Raw genomic sequence first — 16,294 nt, forward strand, 5'->3', positions numbered from 1 at the left:
GAAATTGACCAATTGCAATGCATTAGGGATAATTAATAACAAGTGAATGATTTGAAAAATGCTGATAAACATGCAGTACACAGAAAATGGGACAAAAAGTCCTAGACACATAAATAACATAAAAATAATGAAAAAAAGATCAATTGAAACGCATTGGGAATAACTACTAACAATCGAAGCCTATAAATTCCTCCACAAATGCTGATTAACATTCAGTTCACAGAAAAACGTACAAAAAAGCCCAGACATCCCATCCAAAAAGAGTAAATAAAGAACAAAAAAAAATGTAAACAAATTGAGCGGTTGTCAGACTTTTCATAAAATACAAAATTTGCTGATATGATCCAGCCAATCACATTTGCGCTTTAAAATTGGTTAAAAACAATGAAATCATAGATTATAAAATGTTTAGATTTTTTTTAAAATAATTTTAAAATCCTAGAAGCAAATTCTGTTGCACTAAATGGCTGAAAAAAATAATTGCTCTAATATCTTATTGTGAGGCTAATGGGTTTGTTGTTTAAATGTTAAACTTTTTTTTTCTTCAAACAAAACATTTTTTTTCTTCCCGCGATACTGGTAGAATAACAGGGATTTAGGGACATATTTATTTTTGGTGACCATTTGAAATAGTTGAAATATCAATTTACATCAAACATTTGGTTTGTTGTTTACTTTGTTTGAGGGTTTCATTTGTTGTGAAATGTACTGGAAAATAAACCAAAATCAGTGTGCTTTTTAAAAACTGGACGATACAGTGGGTTCTTGGTTTACGGCGGTGTTGCTTTGAGGTTTTGGCTATAGGAACGGTGTGCAAATGTCTAGCTTGTTGTCCCTAACCGCACTTCTTCCTGCAATATCTTGCTCAGAGATGAACACCTTGGCAACCAATAACAACTCACTCCTGACCAGCCATAACTAATTGCTCCGTGGCTTTGATGGATGGCAGGAGTGAGGTGGGAAAGGAGAAGGTGGAAAAAGCTGGCCTCAGTCCTGCCTGAGTGACTGTGAGAGAGTTGTCAAGTTAGCACCTAGTCTAAGTGTGACCTTCACTTGACCTTGTAGTTGATGCCTCCACAACGCCAGCTGCTAATGGGTGTCATGTCAAGATGTGGCTGTGCGTGGGGTCAAAGTTGTTGGGCGCTCACCAAACGACCAAGTTTAGGATTGCGGCGGCATGGCTGAGTGACATTCAGCATATGCGCCGATGACAGCGCCGATGGCGACGCTGGCTAATCATCACGCACGCCCTAAAAGCGTCTTTCGGCATAAATTCGTCTTTGCCCTCTTCGTGGGCTGCCTGACGTAGGTTCATATAGATCTAAAGGTTCTTTGAACTCTGCTAAATGACTTGACCTTGTGGCTTGTGCCTGTAACTGTGTGTGTGTGTGTGTGTGTGTGTGTGTGTTTGGGTGGGTGGTCCACACGCCGTCTCATTTCTGCTTCACAGGCCAGCAAGGCACTGCAGACGTTTGTGTAGACGCCTGCTTAAATTGAAAGCAAACAGCAGATTATGACAAATCTAAACATTGCTTTTATGACGCAGAGGGAGGACCGAGAAGGGAAAAAAAAACATCTCTGTGGAGCTTTCATGCTCTGCCTTTGCTGTCTTAATTGTCTTCACATTCACCTACTTTGCAGCAATTCCTTTTGCGCTTGGCGTACGTACGTGCATGTGTGCGTGCGCTGTGAACCGAGGGAACAGATAATGTGACTGTTTGGAAGGAGGAAGCAGCTTGGGAAATGATTTCAACAGCTCTCATAATTAGAGGAATATCATAAATTAAACTTGTGTCTGCTGTGGCGTTTGAAGAGCACTCAAAAGTAATAAATTCTGGATGGTTAACATATTTGCATTCCGTTCAGCTGGCAGCGTCAGGCGGGAACAGCTGTTTTCCACGTCTTTTGGCAGCAGCAAATACACATTGCTCACTCAAGGTGCTTTTTAGACACATTGAAATGCCAGAAAAAAAAAGAAAAGTGACTTTTAAGTTGGAATACTAAGCTGCTGCTGTGTGCTCTGTCAGTGGAAATAACTCGACGGGGAGCAGCACATTAATGAAGTTCTTCAAATGTTTCTTTTTTGGTCTGTCTCTCGCTTGGCAATTTTGTTGCCAAACAAGCGTTGATGTAAGCTATAGATTCTTATTTGTGTGTGGGTGCTTGTGTGGGGGGGTTGGTGGTGGTTGTTTACAGAAAGCTAAGTTGATACTTGTTAAGGTGCATTGGTTAATGATGCATAGGAGATACACATTCCAAAACTTTGGCCCTCAAGATGTCCAATCAGAAATTCCAGAAGTAAGAATATATATGTACTCAAAAGGGAGACGCAAACATGACTCGGGAGTAGAAAAGTATTTTGAGGCAGAAATTCAATATAGCCACAGTGCGCAACAGACACTAGAACTAGATTTGAAAATGAGGCTCGTAAAGTAGACTCAGAAACTGTGCATTAACTTAACCATTAAAAATGTTTCCATTCCTCAGATTGGACATTTATTTATTTATTTATTCGTTTATTAAGAGCCCTGTACAGGCATTAAATCCCAGGTACTTAATTATATTTTTCAAAAATGTTCTAGTGTTAGGACAAAAGAGGGTTCATAAAATGGTGAGTCATAAGGCTGCAGCAACTCAAGACAATCGCAAGAACTTCACTGGTTTTGTAATCCCTCCAATTATGTCAGCATATGTGAACAAACATTGTCGGACTTAGTTTATTGGCCCTGCCATTCGATAGTGGATGGAGAAAGGAGGAAACAATATGAATTCTGCAGAAATGAGTTTAAGATAAGCGATTCATCTGCGCCTATGATGATGCTCAGCACCCCTTCTTACACGCTGCTCTATCAATAATGACTCAGTCGGGGTCAGATGCCAGCATAGGCGTTCACCTGTATCTGACACATGTCGTATCGCGTCACGCCATTAATGTCCAATTTTCAATAAAATACAGAAATAGAATAGGGACTGATAAGAGTAACACACCATCCAGCTTCACACCCGGCCACATAATTACCCCAATGGGCTGTGGTGAGGGATCATATCCCACCGCGCACCGGGGGGTCAGCAGTGATAAGCCTTAGCCCAGCTCCCAACATGCCGCATAATTACTCTATTGATAATTCACCGGAAAAAATGGTTCTGGCCAATTGCAGAGCTGGGATTTAATGGACTGGATGGCGAAAGGAGGGAGGAATGGCGAAACAAGCCAGTGATGGGGGGCAGTGTGTCTATCAGGGGCTCATATGTGGGGGCAAACAGCAAGGGCCTTTTATTAGAAATGAAAATATGTTTGGGCCATAGGGACACCTATTTTCCCTGGAGATAATAAGGCCAATGAAATGTAAAGCAGAGGAAAGACTTGGCATGGGGTCCAGCCACCACTGTTTATCTGTGTGTGTCCTGCATTAGCCCATTTATCCCCAGCCTCAAATTAGCTAATCATTCTCCAAGGGGAAGGACTTGGTCAGGAAATTGACATTTAGCAGCACAGGCTCACTCTATTAACTACAGTAAATTTAATTTGCCACACACCCCAGAAGTGGGCTGTTTCTTCACAGGGAAAAGCGAGAGGAGGTAGACTGAGATTGTGTTTAATGCATCTGCGGCTTCTGGCCACAGTTTGCTTGGCGATAAATGCAAGACGAAAGCTTGGAACACTGCAGTTCTGTCCTATTTTTCCCTCATGTACTGTTGATTACAAACATGCGCAGGCATTGTCAACACACAGAATCACTCATTCCAAAGTCTGTTTGTGCCATTGATGAATTATCTCGCCTGGAGACTCTGAACACCCAAAATGCCAATGTTTTTCTTTCCCTTTTCCCATTAGCTGTGATTCTCTGTGCAGTTTAATGGCTGTTCTGGTACGCGCTGATAAACACACTCAATCAAATTTGCTGTGTTTAATGAATACTCTTACCTCTGGATCAGATGTTTGATTAAAATTGGTGATCACGTTTGGGGTTCTGCTTAGCTGCTTTTTTGCAGTGCAGTTGACAAAAAGATATGTGGAAAGTAATTGTACGGTAAGGAGGCTTCATTGAATGGCAGGTGCATTAAGTGATTCAAAGTTCAAGAAATTGATTACTGAATCTCAATCACCTGCGTGGTTTTTCTGTTTGGTGTGTTGCATTTTATTTCAATGATTCCTGGTTTGAAGTTAAATTTTAAAAACATAACATTTTTTTCCCCATAAACATTGGCATCTCCATGCTTCAGTAATACAGTATGGTGAATTACAGCACTTAAAGGGAAACGAATGTTGTTCTACATTGTAATATATTTTCAAATATATTCAAATATACTTCAAATATACACGTTCAGTCGTGCTTGCAATTTCATTCAAACTTACTTTTAAGCTAAATACTGAAAACAGCATTTTTCCATAATGTTGCAAGATGTGCTCATCAACAGATGACATGGTTAAAACATGCTATGTTTTCAGCGTTTGGAATGACACATTTGCAAGTACTTTTGAACATATTTGCAACTACAGTCAAGCATATTTGCAAGTACATTTGAATAAGTTTGCCAATCCAAACTGACCGTGTTGCATAGCTCCAGGCGTCCTGAAACCGTCCGCCAAGTTTCATTCCATGCTCCTGTGTGAGACATTGAACATTCCAGAAGCTGATTGGCACACCAAAAGTTATTTATTTTTTTTGCGACCAAGCGAAACGGGCAGAATATCATGTAGTGTTCCATGCCGCATCGCTCCATACGTGTCCTTCACGTCGCCCAAACAATATTGACCCCAATTCAAAATGTACCGTTCCTCGCTCTGTGTGAACACAGCATATGGTTCTGTTGTGTGATTAAAAAAAGAACAAAAGACCAATAAAATAACTTTACAACTTTTCCCATTATTAATTTAATATTTGACCTGTCAAAAACTGTCAAAAACAATAATTTTGGGGGGAAAACCATGAAATTAATGAAAAATAAACCTTTTACATCTAAACTTCTTTGACATTCCATCAAACACGCTGACTCTTCTTGAACATTAATTTTGTGCTTCAATAGAAAGCTGCCATAAAGCAGTCAAGTGCATCCAGTTTTGCGTTTGTTTTTTACTATCGACTTAAAATTAGACTGTCTAGTTTGATGGACATTTGCTCATACCAGGAGAATACATGGTCAAACACAGCTTGCAACGTTTTGTCACAAAAGTATAACCCATCTGCGACTTCCTTTTTCAACAGAGTCAACTTGAAATAGCGCAGCTCGTCTCCAGCGATCGCAAAGGTCTCCTAGGCTCCTAATTGATTGCAACAGTTGTCAGACTGTTGTCTGTTTGTATGGTGACAGGGCGTCTGAAGAAAATGATTAGTTTTCTGTCGGCAGAGAGACAGCTGTGGATGTCCCAAACTGCAAACTAATAAAGGAGGGGGGGAAGCAATAAAGCTTGTGGACAGCAGGTTTGACTGTTTTTATAGACAAATCAATAAAATGATAGATGATGGAAAATAACGTTATCTTAGCAGCTGATTTCTACCGGGGTTTCCAATCACTGCGGTTACTCCCACAAACACAGTAGCATGTTCACACCGCACACATTTCCTTGAATCGAAGAACAACAAGTGTTATTTATTATTATTAATATTATTAAGAAATAAACTTGTATGGCTAAATATACTTTGATTTTTATGTCTGTTGCTTACACTACGCATATATGTGTGAACTGTGCGATGACGCTTGTGTGTCTTAACTAATAGAGTAAATCTCCAACCGTAAATCTTTTGGCGACCAGGAGGTCAGCAACGGGATCAATACATACGACTGGTCCTCCTCTGAGCTTACCTCTAATTGGCTATATCTCCGCAGTGTGTGCGTGCGCATGATTTTATGTAACGGTGCCATTACACCCACACAGCGAAAGATGAATGCGGAGCGCTTATAGGAAGCCTTTTGGTGACAGTCACAAGAATTACATTGCCTCTATCTTCTCTAACGACTCCATGAAGACAGGTGGGCTGTCATCTGCAGTCGATTTAATCTACTTTTCCAGCATTTTGATTTTTTTATTATTATGATTATATCATCTATATGTTCTTGTCAAAACTATTGAGAGAAACCAGTAAAACTGTAAAACAAAACTATTACTCTGATTATGTGCAAAGTACAAGCTCTATTTATAAGTTTGACAACAATCCCAACAAGGGCAATTTTTATTTGTTTTTTTAGAAAAGCTAAACTGGGGTCAATTACTCATCAATCCCTCAGCAAAGCGGAATAATGCTTTAGGGTTGTCACAGTCAAATCTTTTTAAAATCGAGTATCCAATCACTTATTCTACCCAAAAAATAATTTATAGGGTTTAAGATGTATTGAACTGAGTGGATTTAACTACTCATCATTTATTATCTTCTATACATATGACTTTCTAGGCACCAACAAAAATTGCCCATGCTAACCGGTTACCAGTCGGAATTAGCAAACATGGCTTTGTCAGAGCTCCATAGGCAGATATTTTTACCATCTATTTTTAAGGTCGATTTTCCTAACCGAGTTCACTTTTTTTCCCCAGCCTGATAGCATGTCTGCTTAGCCTGTTAAGCAATGTTTAATAACATTCATGATTGAGGACTGATACTTGGCCAAAGGTGTCAGTGTGAGTGAATAGATTTTTATTTTTCTCTAAAAGTGCCTTTTATCTCCTAGGTCTCATTCACGCCATCGGCGCTCTCGTAGCAGGAGCGGCAGCCGCAGTGGCCGAGGAAGCCATGGCCGCCGAAGAAGCCGCAGCTGGGACCGAACCCGGAGCCGACATAAGGGCCGCGACCGAGATAAAGACAAGGATCGAGACAAAGGACGTGATCGGGACAGGGACAGAGAGAAGAACAAGGCGGAGAAAAAGAGGTAAGTGATGAATAAGCCCTGTCATGCAAGTGTACATGCACCAACAGATGCATGCTGGGCTGCTCCCATATCAGTCCTAATGTCCACTCCGCAGAGTATAACAGAGGCCAAATATGAAGCTTAGCCTAGATCATCCTTCCATCCATCAGTCACACAATGCCTTTACCCATCACTCTTTTCTCCTTCAATTTCCTTCTGCAATCAAGCATCGGCCTGCACGCTTCAGTTAATCTGATCCAGTTCCCTCTTGTAAGAGAAGATGACATGGTGATAGAGAAGTTGAAGGTTATTCCATATTTAGAATCTTGGTTGAAGTTTGATACCTTTAACCCAACTTTTGCCACTCGTGGTCCGACTGCAATAAACCTCACTGCATAAAAAAGATTCCATGCATCTCTAGTGCCTATAATGCTTTTGTCATGGGACAAAAGCTAGTAAATTGCAACCTATCACTGACAGCCGTGGCGAATTGCATTGTTGACTTAACAGGTTTGTTTTCAAAGTTGGAGGAGAGATTTGCTTCAGGTCAAACCGCCCTATTGATGTTCACAAAAATAGAATCTTAATCCTTTTCCAATGTCTCATGCTCACCTTGCAAAGAAAACTTTGCTTCAAGTCATGTTAAATTAAACACACATCAAACCAACAAATAAGGATTTTTTTTTTTATTTTGGGCTGATGCTGATTTTTGGGGCAGAAAAAAATAGAAATGACTGATTATTTAGCCGATTAATTTGAACAATTCGAATGAATAAGGTAGCATTTGTTTCCTCCCGGTGCATTTCAATAGGTGTTGATTCTATTTCTATTTTCAGGATATGAAATCATAGGTAAACAGTATATCGATTCTTTGAAAATAAATAAATAAATAAAATGAATAAATACATATGGTTCACAGAAGCATTGCGTAGTGCAACTTAATGAAGCTATAAGGACTGTAATTCTTGTCATTTGTGTTTGTTTGAACTGGATTAAATGGATGTAACACATTAATGCTTAATTTGTATTGCACTGTGGATTTTAAGATTTTTTTTTCCTCATGGGCAGCTCGGTGGCACAGTGAATAGCATGTCGGCCGCACAGTTCAGAGGTCCCATTCAAATCCTCCTGGCTCCGGCCTTCCTGTGTGGAGTTTACATGTTCTCCTCAAGCCTAGGTGTGATTGGTTGCTTGAATGGTTGTTCGTCTCTTTGTGCCCTGTGATTGGCTGGCAACCAGTTCAGGGTGTCCCCCGCCTACTGCCCAAAGCCAGCTGAGATAGGCTCCAACAAGCCTGCGACCCCTGTGGGGATAAGCGGCTCTAGAAATTGGATGGATGGACTTTTACTCATAGAGCCTCAGTAATGTTCATATTGCTGAACAATAGCTGTGTTAGAAAATAATACCCTGCCCACTTTTTTTTTGGACGCTCACACAGAATATGAGTTTCACCGTTTTAAAATGTCAGATTGAATGTTGATTGATGTATGTGTGCGCTTAAGAGCGGATTCCGTCAAGTGATGCACACCATCTGCTCAGCCTCACATCAGTGTGGGAGGACTGAACTCACAAGTTAAAATCAATCTGAAGTGGGTGGTTTATGGAAATTTTGACTGTCTAGCCAATCTCAATTTATTAACAAACCTCAATAAATTTTATCTCATAGGAATACAATAACAGATGCACAGTAACTGGGCTATTCCAACCACACTTACTGTTTTAGTCTATATGTCATTATTCATTTTGTGATGAACTGAGCATGACTCTTTGCTGGTCATATATAAAGTTGTGGGAAGGCTGGAAAAAAATGTTATTGCTTGCTAGATTATTTTATTCTTCTCTTTGTACTGCAAGCCCAAATTGCAAGCCTCGTCTAGTGGAATCATTAATATCAAATGTTAACACTGACCAGTTCCGCATGAGCTTTTGTTTGACACAAAAGAAATCCCACAGTTTTTCAAATATGTAGCACATTTCCAGCTCATTGTGCTGCATGTTTAATGACCTCTGTCAAAGCTCAGGACAGCCACCACTTTGTCTTCCATAAAATATTTCTTTTTTTAAATAAGAGGTATAAAAAGCCAAAAGGAAAAGCCAACTGTTCACATTTAATCTCATGAGGCTTGTCAAGCAGAGGTCTTAAAGCAGCTTTCAAGATTCAAAATTCATTTTAGCCACACGTGCAATTTCTTTTAAAGGAATAGTGGTCCATATATTTTCTGCCATTATATATTGCTTTTCTTAGATCGCTATCCGTAAAACAAATAAAGCTATCAAAGAAAATGTTAAGCCAGACTACAATATCTATTTTCGTATTAAGGCTTCAATATCCTTCAGCATTGATAGGAATCTCCTTCTTTATCGCTGACCCCGCTTTAGCCTGTCTTCATTTGAGCGCACATATGAACTTCTGAGGTTTATGTGTGCGTGTCTGTGTGTCCACATCCAACCACCTGTGGCAGGTTTTGATATGGTTCACACTGCCTATTCTGACATGTGGTCATGGTGGAGTGATGGTATTACCGGTAATAAACATATTGGACATTTTCGTATTGACCTTTATAGATACCTTATATTTACCACTGTTTTAAAGGATGCATATTCTGCCCCCCACCCCCCAAAAACTGCCTCAACAACTTCAGAGAGCAATCAATTATGTGCTGCTTATCATATTGTCATTAAATTGCTTGCCAACGTTATTTAAGCCTATAAGTTTGTTAAAAATACACGAGAAAGGGTCGTTGAAAAAATGAATGCATATTAAATCCCAATTGCAATATTGCTGGCAGTATCGATACTGCAAAGCCCTCTTTAAAAAACAAACAAACAAAAAACAACTGGATCCTAAAGTTTTTTGTCTCCCCTCTAAGTGTAGCCGGTCTATCTGTGGGCCTTGTCATGTCGTTATCGGCAGCCTAAACTGGGATGACATACATGTTCCTCACGTGCTTCCATGGGAGATGAGGAGGCTGACAAATGCTCCTTTAGCCGAAGAAAGACAGCTGACAGATGTGAAATGTTTGAGGAATATTTTAAAACAAGGATTGCAGCTGTGCATCCTGTCTGCGCCTGCCACCTCGTCTTCTCCCTCATTTCCTCCCGTCTTCGTCTAATGGTGATGTAGGGGGTTGGGTCTTATTTTAAACCCCTGTGATCTTTATCACTTACTCACAAACACACGCACACACTGTTGTACTCCAAGCTCATTTACATCCAGGTTTCCTTGCTGGGTGGGAGGAAAGAAGTGAGGCAGAGCCATGTTGATGGCAGGGGGATCAGGAGCTTTTTCGAGAGTCTGTCAGGATGAAAGAGGGGCGGGGGCCTCAGAGCGGCACCCTGACAACCCACACTGTTGTGCACGTGCTGTTGTCGTCATTAAACATTTAGCACTCCTCTAGTATGACAGCAGGCAACTTTGCTCCGGCGGCGTGTTTTCATGCAAAATTCATTGAAAACGACGAGCTCTTGTTACGAGATCTTGTTGCTTTTCACCTATGGCAAAGGGTTAAGTGGGTGATTGTAGGTGTGCTTGTGGGTGAGTGAGATTGTGGGTATTTAGCAGACTGTTGTCCAGGGTCAGGGGGCCAGCTGTGTTTTGTTTTGCCCTTTCCCTAGATTTGTTGATGCCATAGAAATTGTTCGTTTTCACGTGATTGATGAATTTTCTTCAAATTCACATCCCAACTGTTAATTAATCGGCCCAATTAATCAACAGTTTGGCATTACCATAATTGCAAGTACCTTTCATGCTTAATGCATCCAAGGTTTAATGTAAATATATAATAATATAGAGGGACCAACAATGGCAAGTGTTGGTGTAGCCAATGACTCTTAAACTCGTCTGGGTTTGTCCATGGTCGCAAATGTTCACCACAATTTTGAACATGTTCAAAATTTCCTTGCAACAAAACAGCACTGGCAAATGTCTGACGACCGTTTGACAAGAGTTTGCAATCATTTACGGCCTTGAACGATCCCAGCTACCTTCACTGATACTCGTCAGTGTTCATAAAAATTTCAAATGATCACTGCTGCATTTTCGAGGAAACCACAACGTGCTTCTTGGTGGCTACCTTGGACCTGTTAGCATCAGGTTTGTGATCCCAGCTGAGATCTGATCCTTTTCAATTGTGTCCATTTTTTCTCAAAAAGACACCGAAGCTAATTGCGTCCCACTCAAAAATGAGACATCATCAGAAAGGGCTGGATGTCTTCTATCGAGCACATTAGGACTTATTAGAGTAGCTCAAATGAGTCAAAAGATATGGGCCCCGCCAAAAAATGCCCACAGTAGTGCACACAAAAGGAAATGGCTGCTTCTCATGAGGATATACCTGGGAGTTTTGGTCGTTACATCTACCCTATTGTGAGATTTTTTTTTTTTTTATGGTTGTAACTTTTGGAAATATTGACTAAAATGCAGTTTGAGTGTGCCAACCTCAACAAACCATTCCATTCAATGAAAAACATAGAGCTACAATTTTTGTAATGTTGAAGGAATTAAGGCTTTATTTCAAACATGTGATGGCACACTGAAAACAAGGAAGCAAACAAATCAAAGTAGTCAAACAATAAAACAAAATTTCTAAACCAAAATAAAAACATTTTGACTCCACATGTTTGGAAAGGAATAGAGAGAACCCTCATCTTTTTAATAGACATCCTTCTCATTCTGTTCTATAAAAAAAGAAACATCCCATTTTCATTTTTCCTCTTTTATTGGGCAGGAGCAATGTGTTAACATACTGTACATGGATGCATGTGTGAATTTGTCCTCTTTAATTTCACGGCTTGTATGAACAAGTGTGCACCTGCACCTAAGCACACGGTTGACAGAAGCATTCTTCACCTATTGTTGTGATCCATTCCCCAACTGGAGAGAACAAGCGTCAAGTGGAGACTCAAGTTAACAGATGGCTGTTTGTCAACACAAAAGGAGGGAAACTTTAAAAGGGGCTGTTATCAGGAAATGCTGCAATGCTATTGACGCTTTATAAGGGTGTGTGTTTTAAGGTTTTGTTTTAAGATCATTTTAGTTGGCTATTTCAAAAATCTCATCTGGGACTTAGTTCCATTGTGGGATCTGTAGATTTTGAGGCAATATCTCCAACATTTATGACATCATGCCAACATGGCAATGTGTAGCGCTGCAAAAAGAAAAAAAGAAAATCTGAGCAGAAACCCCAAAACAAAGGACAGTAATGAAGCATATCCAGCAATTTGAAATTTTGCTTGCATTTATGCACATTAAAATGCTGTCAAACCAAGGAATGTGTCTTACTGCACCCTTTCGGTACTGTGCCTCTGCTGAACATTTTCAATAATTGGCACGATGGGACTATTACTATTGTTGATACAGCTGTTGTTGTGCCCACTCTCCCCTCTGTTCCTCTATTCCTTCTCCCTATCGCAAACCGACCAGTCGAGGCAGACGGTTGTCCCACAGAGCTTGGGTTCTGTTCGAGTTTTCTTCTTTAGATAGACTATTTTTTTTCCTTGCCTCCCTTGCCTAGTGCTTTCTGATGTGGGGTTCACTTGGTTTTCTTATATATGTACATATGCATAATGTATGAGGTGTGCAATTCTTGACCTGCTTAATGTGTAAACTTTGTAAAGTGCCTTGAGTTAACTTCTCTTGTGATTGGACACTATATAGATAAAATTGACTAGACTTGTATTTGAGAACAGGTTAACATATTTTGCAAGTGACCGTACTTTCCGTCTTCGTTTTTGTATATTGCAATATTTCCCCACTCTTGATGTTAGTTTGCTGCACTATAACACCGACCTGTTTTTACAGGGATGTTATTCTCTTGTCAAAAACACATTATGAGATAGTCAACATCAAGCTGTAAATGTCGTTGTGGTGTAGGGCTGTCCCTGACGATTTTTTCAATAGTCGCTTAATCACGATTATTTTTACGATTCGTCAGCTAATCATGATCATTTTTATTCATTACTTGAAATTTGCTTAAACACTAAAAAGGATTCAAAATAACCTCTGTCACCTCAAAGACAGTACAGTATTAAGTTTTTTTTTTTTCATATAGCGCAATGCATATGGAATCATTGATTTATGCAACGTAATTGTGTGGCCGTTATGAATCAAAAGCAAGCATTGTTTAGTTTTTATTGTAGTCGCTGCTGTTAAATGCAGTAAAAATCAATTTCTTTCAGAGTTCCCACATTTTGACCGGTCTTTGAATGCATTCCAGTGTAAAGTGCTGAAGTAGTGTGGTTGGTAATTTTCCTCCATGCGACAGTTATTAAATCAAACCAATTGAAGAAGCTTCCCTGCTATTTAATCATAGCATGCCCATCCATACCTTACCACTCTAAACACAATCAACTGGCGAAATCAACAGTTTTTATCATTGCTAAACTCAAGATTAATTATATGACCGCCAGTGAAACGAAAGCGAGCATGATTGCATCAAATTGACTGCTCAACAAGTCATACAGCAGCAAACATATGCGTAGATAAGCATACAATATTTTACGGGATTCTCCCTGCTATAGTATGTGTAAGTACAGTGGCTTACCTCGTAGTTGCTAATTCTGGAGACTTGTGCCAAGGTTTTTCTGTGATTTGATGGTAATACAAAGGAGGAGTCAAGCATTCTGCACTGTCACTATAGCTGTGAACACAAACTTCACAATAAAAGCCAAATTTCATTGTCATTTTGTTGTCCATGTATTATTTAGTGTGTTTATTTTGAAGTTTTGAAATTGACCTTCACATCTCTATGTTAGTACATTGCTGTTGTTGCTTCTTCCTTTTATTTTTGTTATTTTTTGTTGTGGTGCAGATCTAGATTTACAAGTCTAATGTCCAAGATCTTGTTTTCCAACTTCAATGTTTTCCTACTTCCGTGTCCTGTCTGCTTCTATGTCCAAATTCTGCTGCTCATGTGACACGTTAGTCATTTTGAAAGTGTAACTGAACAAAACTGTCCTGCTTAATGTGATTACTTTTTAGGCCTTTTTGTGCTGGCATAGACACGCATCTTTTTATCTTCAGTTCTTTAAGTAACTTCTGTCTAATCTTTCAGTACTTAACCATACCTTTTGCTTTCCACTTTCGGATCACTGAGGTGGTGCAAGAATGTGGCCGGGCATCCTGGCGTCACATCCTCTATCGTGAGGTCTTTCCAATTAAGATGAACTTCCAGTCTGTTCTGGGTCCGCCAGTCTCTGTCTCGTGTCATTTGGTGTGTGATGCGGGCAAAGGCCGAGTAGGTCAGGGACCGAGATCGGCACGAAGCGATGTCTTCTCCCAGTATATGTAAAAGTGAAGTAGCTATAATGAGCTCTGGGTTATACATGCCAAATAACAGTCTACGTTTCATTAAAGCGTCTTCTGATGTCTTTTCTGTGTGAAGCGCTTCAGCATTTGTCTTATTCACTCAAGCTTTTCAGATGAAAACAATTTTTCATATCGGTCCTGTTTGATTTCATCCAGTGATTCCTCTCATTATTGCATTTTCCCTCGGCAAAGCTGAACAGTACCCAGCCTCGCCAATGGGGTCTCAGCAGGAGCCGCAGGCCTCCGCTTAGCTAGCGCTACAACATCGCTCAGCCTTAACCTCCGCAAGATGCATTGCTGTGAGGCGTACAGAAAACAAAATAACACCCTAGGTATACACACAAAACACACACAGATAGTGTTGCTGTCGATTCTTACTCCCTCCTCGCTTTACACCAAGGAAATGATTGCTTGGTTCTTTGCCTCCGTTGAACATCTATCAGCTCATTAGTGTTGGTAATACATAGTAAGTGTACAAAGCAAGTGTGTTTTTGTGTGTATGTAAGTAGGTAGCCAAAGCCTGCGGCATCCTCTCAGCCTGTCGGGAGCATGTGCATGGGTGGTATGGATGTGGCCGCTGCTTTGTGTGTGTGTGTTTGTTGAGTGTGAAAGACTCAAGGCTGTGGCTGACTATGGAACTGGGATTTTGGGAGGTAAAAGACTTCAAATAGCGTCCTCACAAGGTTTGGATTCTCTTGCTTGGTCACAAATCAATGAGTTGTTTTATTTGTTTGTTTATTAAAAAGGGGTTAGTAGTGTGCTAATTTTCTCAATATATTGTACTGTGCAACACACTACAGTGTTGTAGGTGTAGCTTTCTCCTGGCCCCTGTCTTGTATTATTAGGTGCCCTTTCACCATGAAGATAATAATGAGCAAGTTGCTTCTCATTTTCTCTTATGCAAGACGGACAGCTTCACTCGACCTTTATTTAAGATTAATGCAAACTTGTTTTGATTCACTGGTTTTGACAACTTCTTCCAAAAGGAGAACAGAACGCTGATGGTAGTTAACTTATTTTTACCCTTATGTGGTTCTTAACCCATTTATATTTATAATAAAGCCATTTCTAGGTTACGGTCCTGACATATGATATTGCAGTCAGAAGTCATGGCTGGCGCATGGCATAAGAATATGCTTTCAGTGACAAGTCTCGCACCACTTAAAGGAATGCTCAGTTATTGCTATGCGTACTGGTTTTAATTTTAAATTTGTGACGTTCAAGTATCTCATCCAAATATTTACATACGGAACTCCATCATAAATCAAGGACCCATTGTACACATAAAATTAAATGTATTATGTGAACATCATACGTGTAGTGTTGATTCAAAATCAAATATTTTTGCCTGGCCAAATTCTGTATACTTTTTTTTGTTGTTTTTGGATTGACTTTGGACTATAACGGTGAATGACCCATGCAAATGTCTGCATGTGCCTGTGTGTGAGTGAGGGGCAAATCTGGCCACTTTTAATCACAGGAGAAACACCCCCAGTGAGCGATAGCGAGCTGTGACAATCCACTTAGTGCGCTCTGTAATCTGCTTAACCATTTAGTGAGTTGTTAAAGGAGTATGCAAATACTTGCATGGGGAAAAAAAATGACACACACACACACACACACACACACAATACACAAGACAAATCTGGTTCTCGGGACTGTTGGTGATTTGTTGCGCTAACACATTTAGTGTTGTGAGTGTGTGTCCGAGTGTGTTGATGTGTTGGAGACCTGCTGCAGGCACGGAGAGAAGCCAGGCCTGGAGTGTGATGACAGAGACCAGATCCGGCCAAATAAAAGTCCCCCACCTCCCTGAAACATACACACACACACACACACACACACACACGGACACACTTACACTGATACCCCTCCCCAATCCAATTACCCCGTTCCCCTCTTTTATTCTGTTCTGTCTGCTCTCTGCATCAGTGTATACCTTAGTCTCCTTTAAACTTGTTTTAATGCAATTTGACTTATTGAAACAGTATAAGCCAAGTGTTTGTTAAAGATCTCGACTGCTCTCCTTTATGGCCTTTTATGACCCAGAAGACAGGATTGTATGCAGTAGGTTACGAGCAAGAAACATGACAGGCCAGCTTTGATTTAGAGCATTATGTAAATGCACTTGTCGACAAAAATATG

At 40.1% G+C, this 16,294-nt stretch overlaps 1 protein-coding gene and 1 long non-coding RNA gene across 5 annotated transcripts in view; one reads left to right on the forward strand and one right to left on the reverse strand.

Annotated features, from left to right (window-relative positions):
* The window catches only part of rsrc1 (arginine/serine-rich coiled-coil 1), a 124,382-nt gene that overhangs the window by 16,977 nt on the left and 91,111 nt on the right, over positions 1-16,294 (forward strand). For both annotated transcript variants that reach the window (XM_088427778.1, XM_088427779.1), the window contains exon 4: positions 6,667-6,864. In XM_088427778.1, the coding sequence (XP_088283904.1) occupies positions 6,667-6,864 (198 nt within the window). The remainder of the gene's footprint in view (positions 1-6,666; positions 6,865-16,294) is intronic.
* On the reverse strand, positions 11,543-16,053 carry LOC148415841 (uncharacterized). 3 transcript variants are annotated; one of them, XR_015867224.1, is made up of 4 exons: positions 15,881-16,053; positions 13,909-14,113; positions 13,386-13,481; positions 11,543-11,990 (listed from the first exon to the last, which is right to left on the reverse strand). It is a non-coding gene; the product is annotated as an uncharacterized LOC148415841 (long non-coding RNA). The 3 variants fall into 3 exon arrangements; XR_015867223.1 differs by having other exon boundaries at positions 13,386-13,494; XR_015867222.1 differs by having other exon boundaries at positions 13,386-14,113.

This window comes from Hippichthys cyanospilos, chromosome 11 (genome assembly GCF_059441005.1).
Source record: "Hippichthys cyanospilos isolate Australia breed blue-spotted pipefish chromosome 11, RoL_Hcya_1.0, whole genome shotgun sequence".
NCBI classification, from domain to species: Eukaryota; Metazoa; Chordata; class Actinopteri; order Syngnathiformes; family Syngnathidae; genus Hippichthys; species Hippichthys cyanospilos.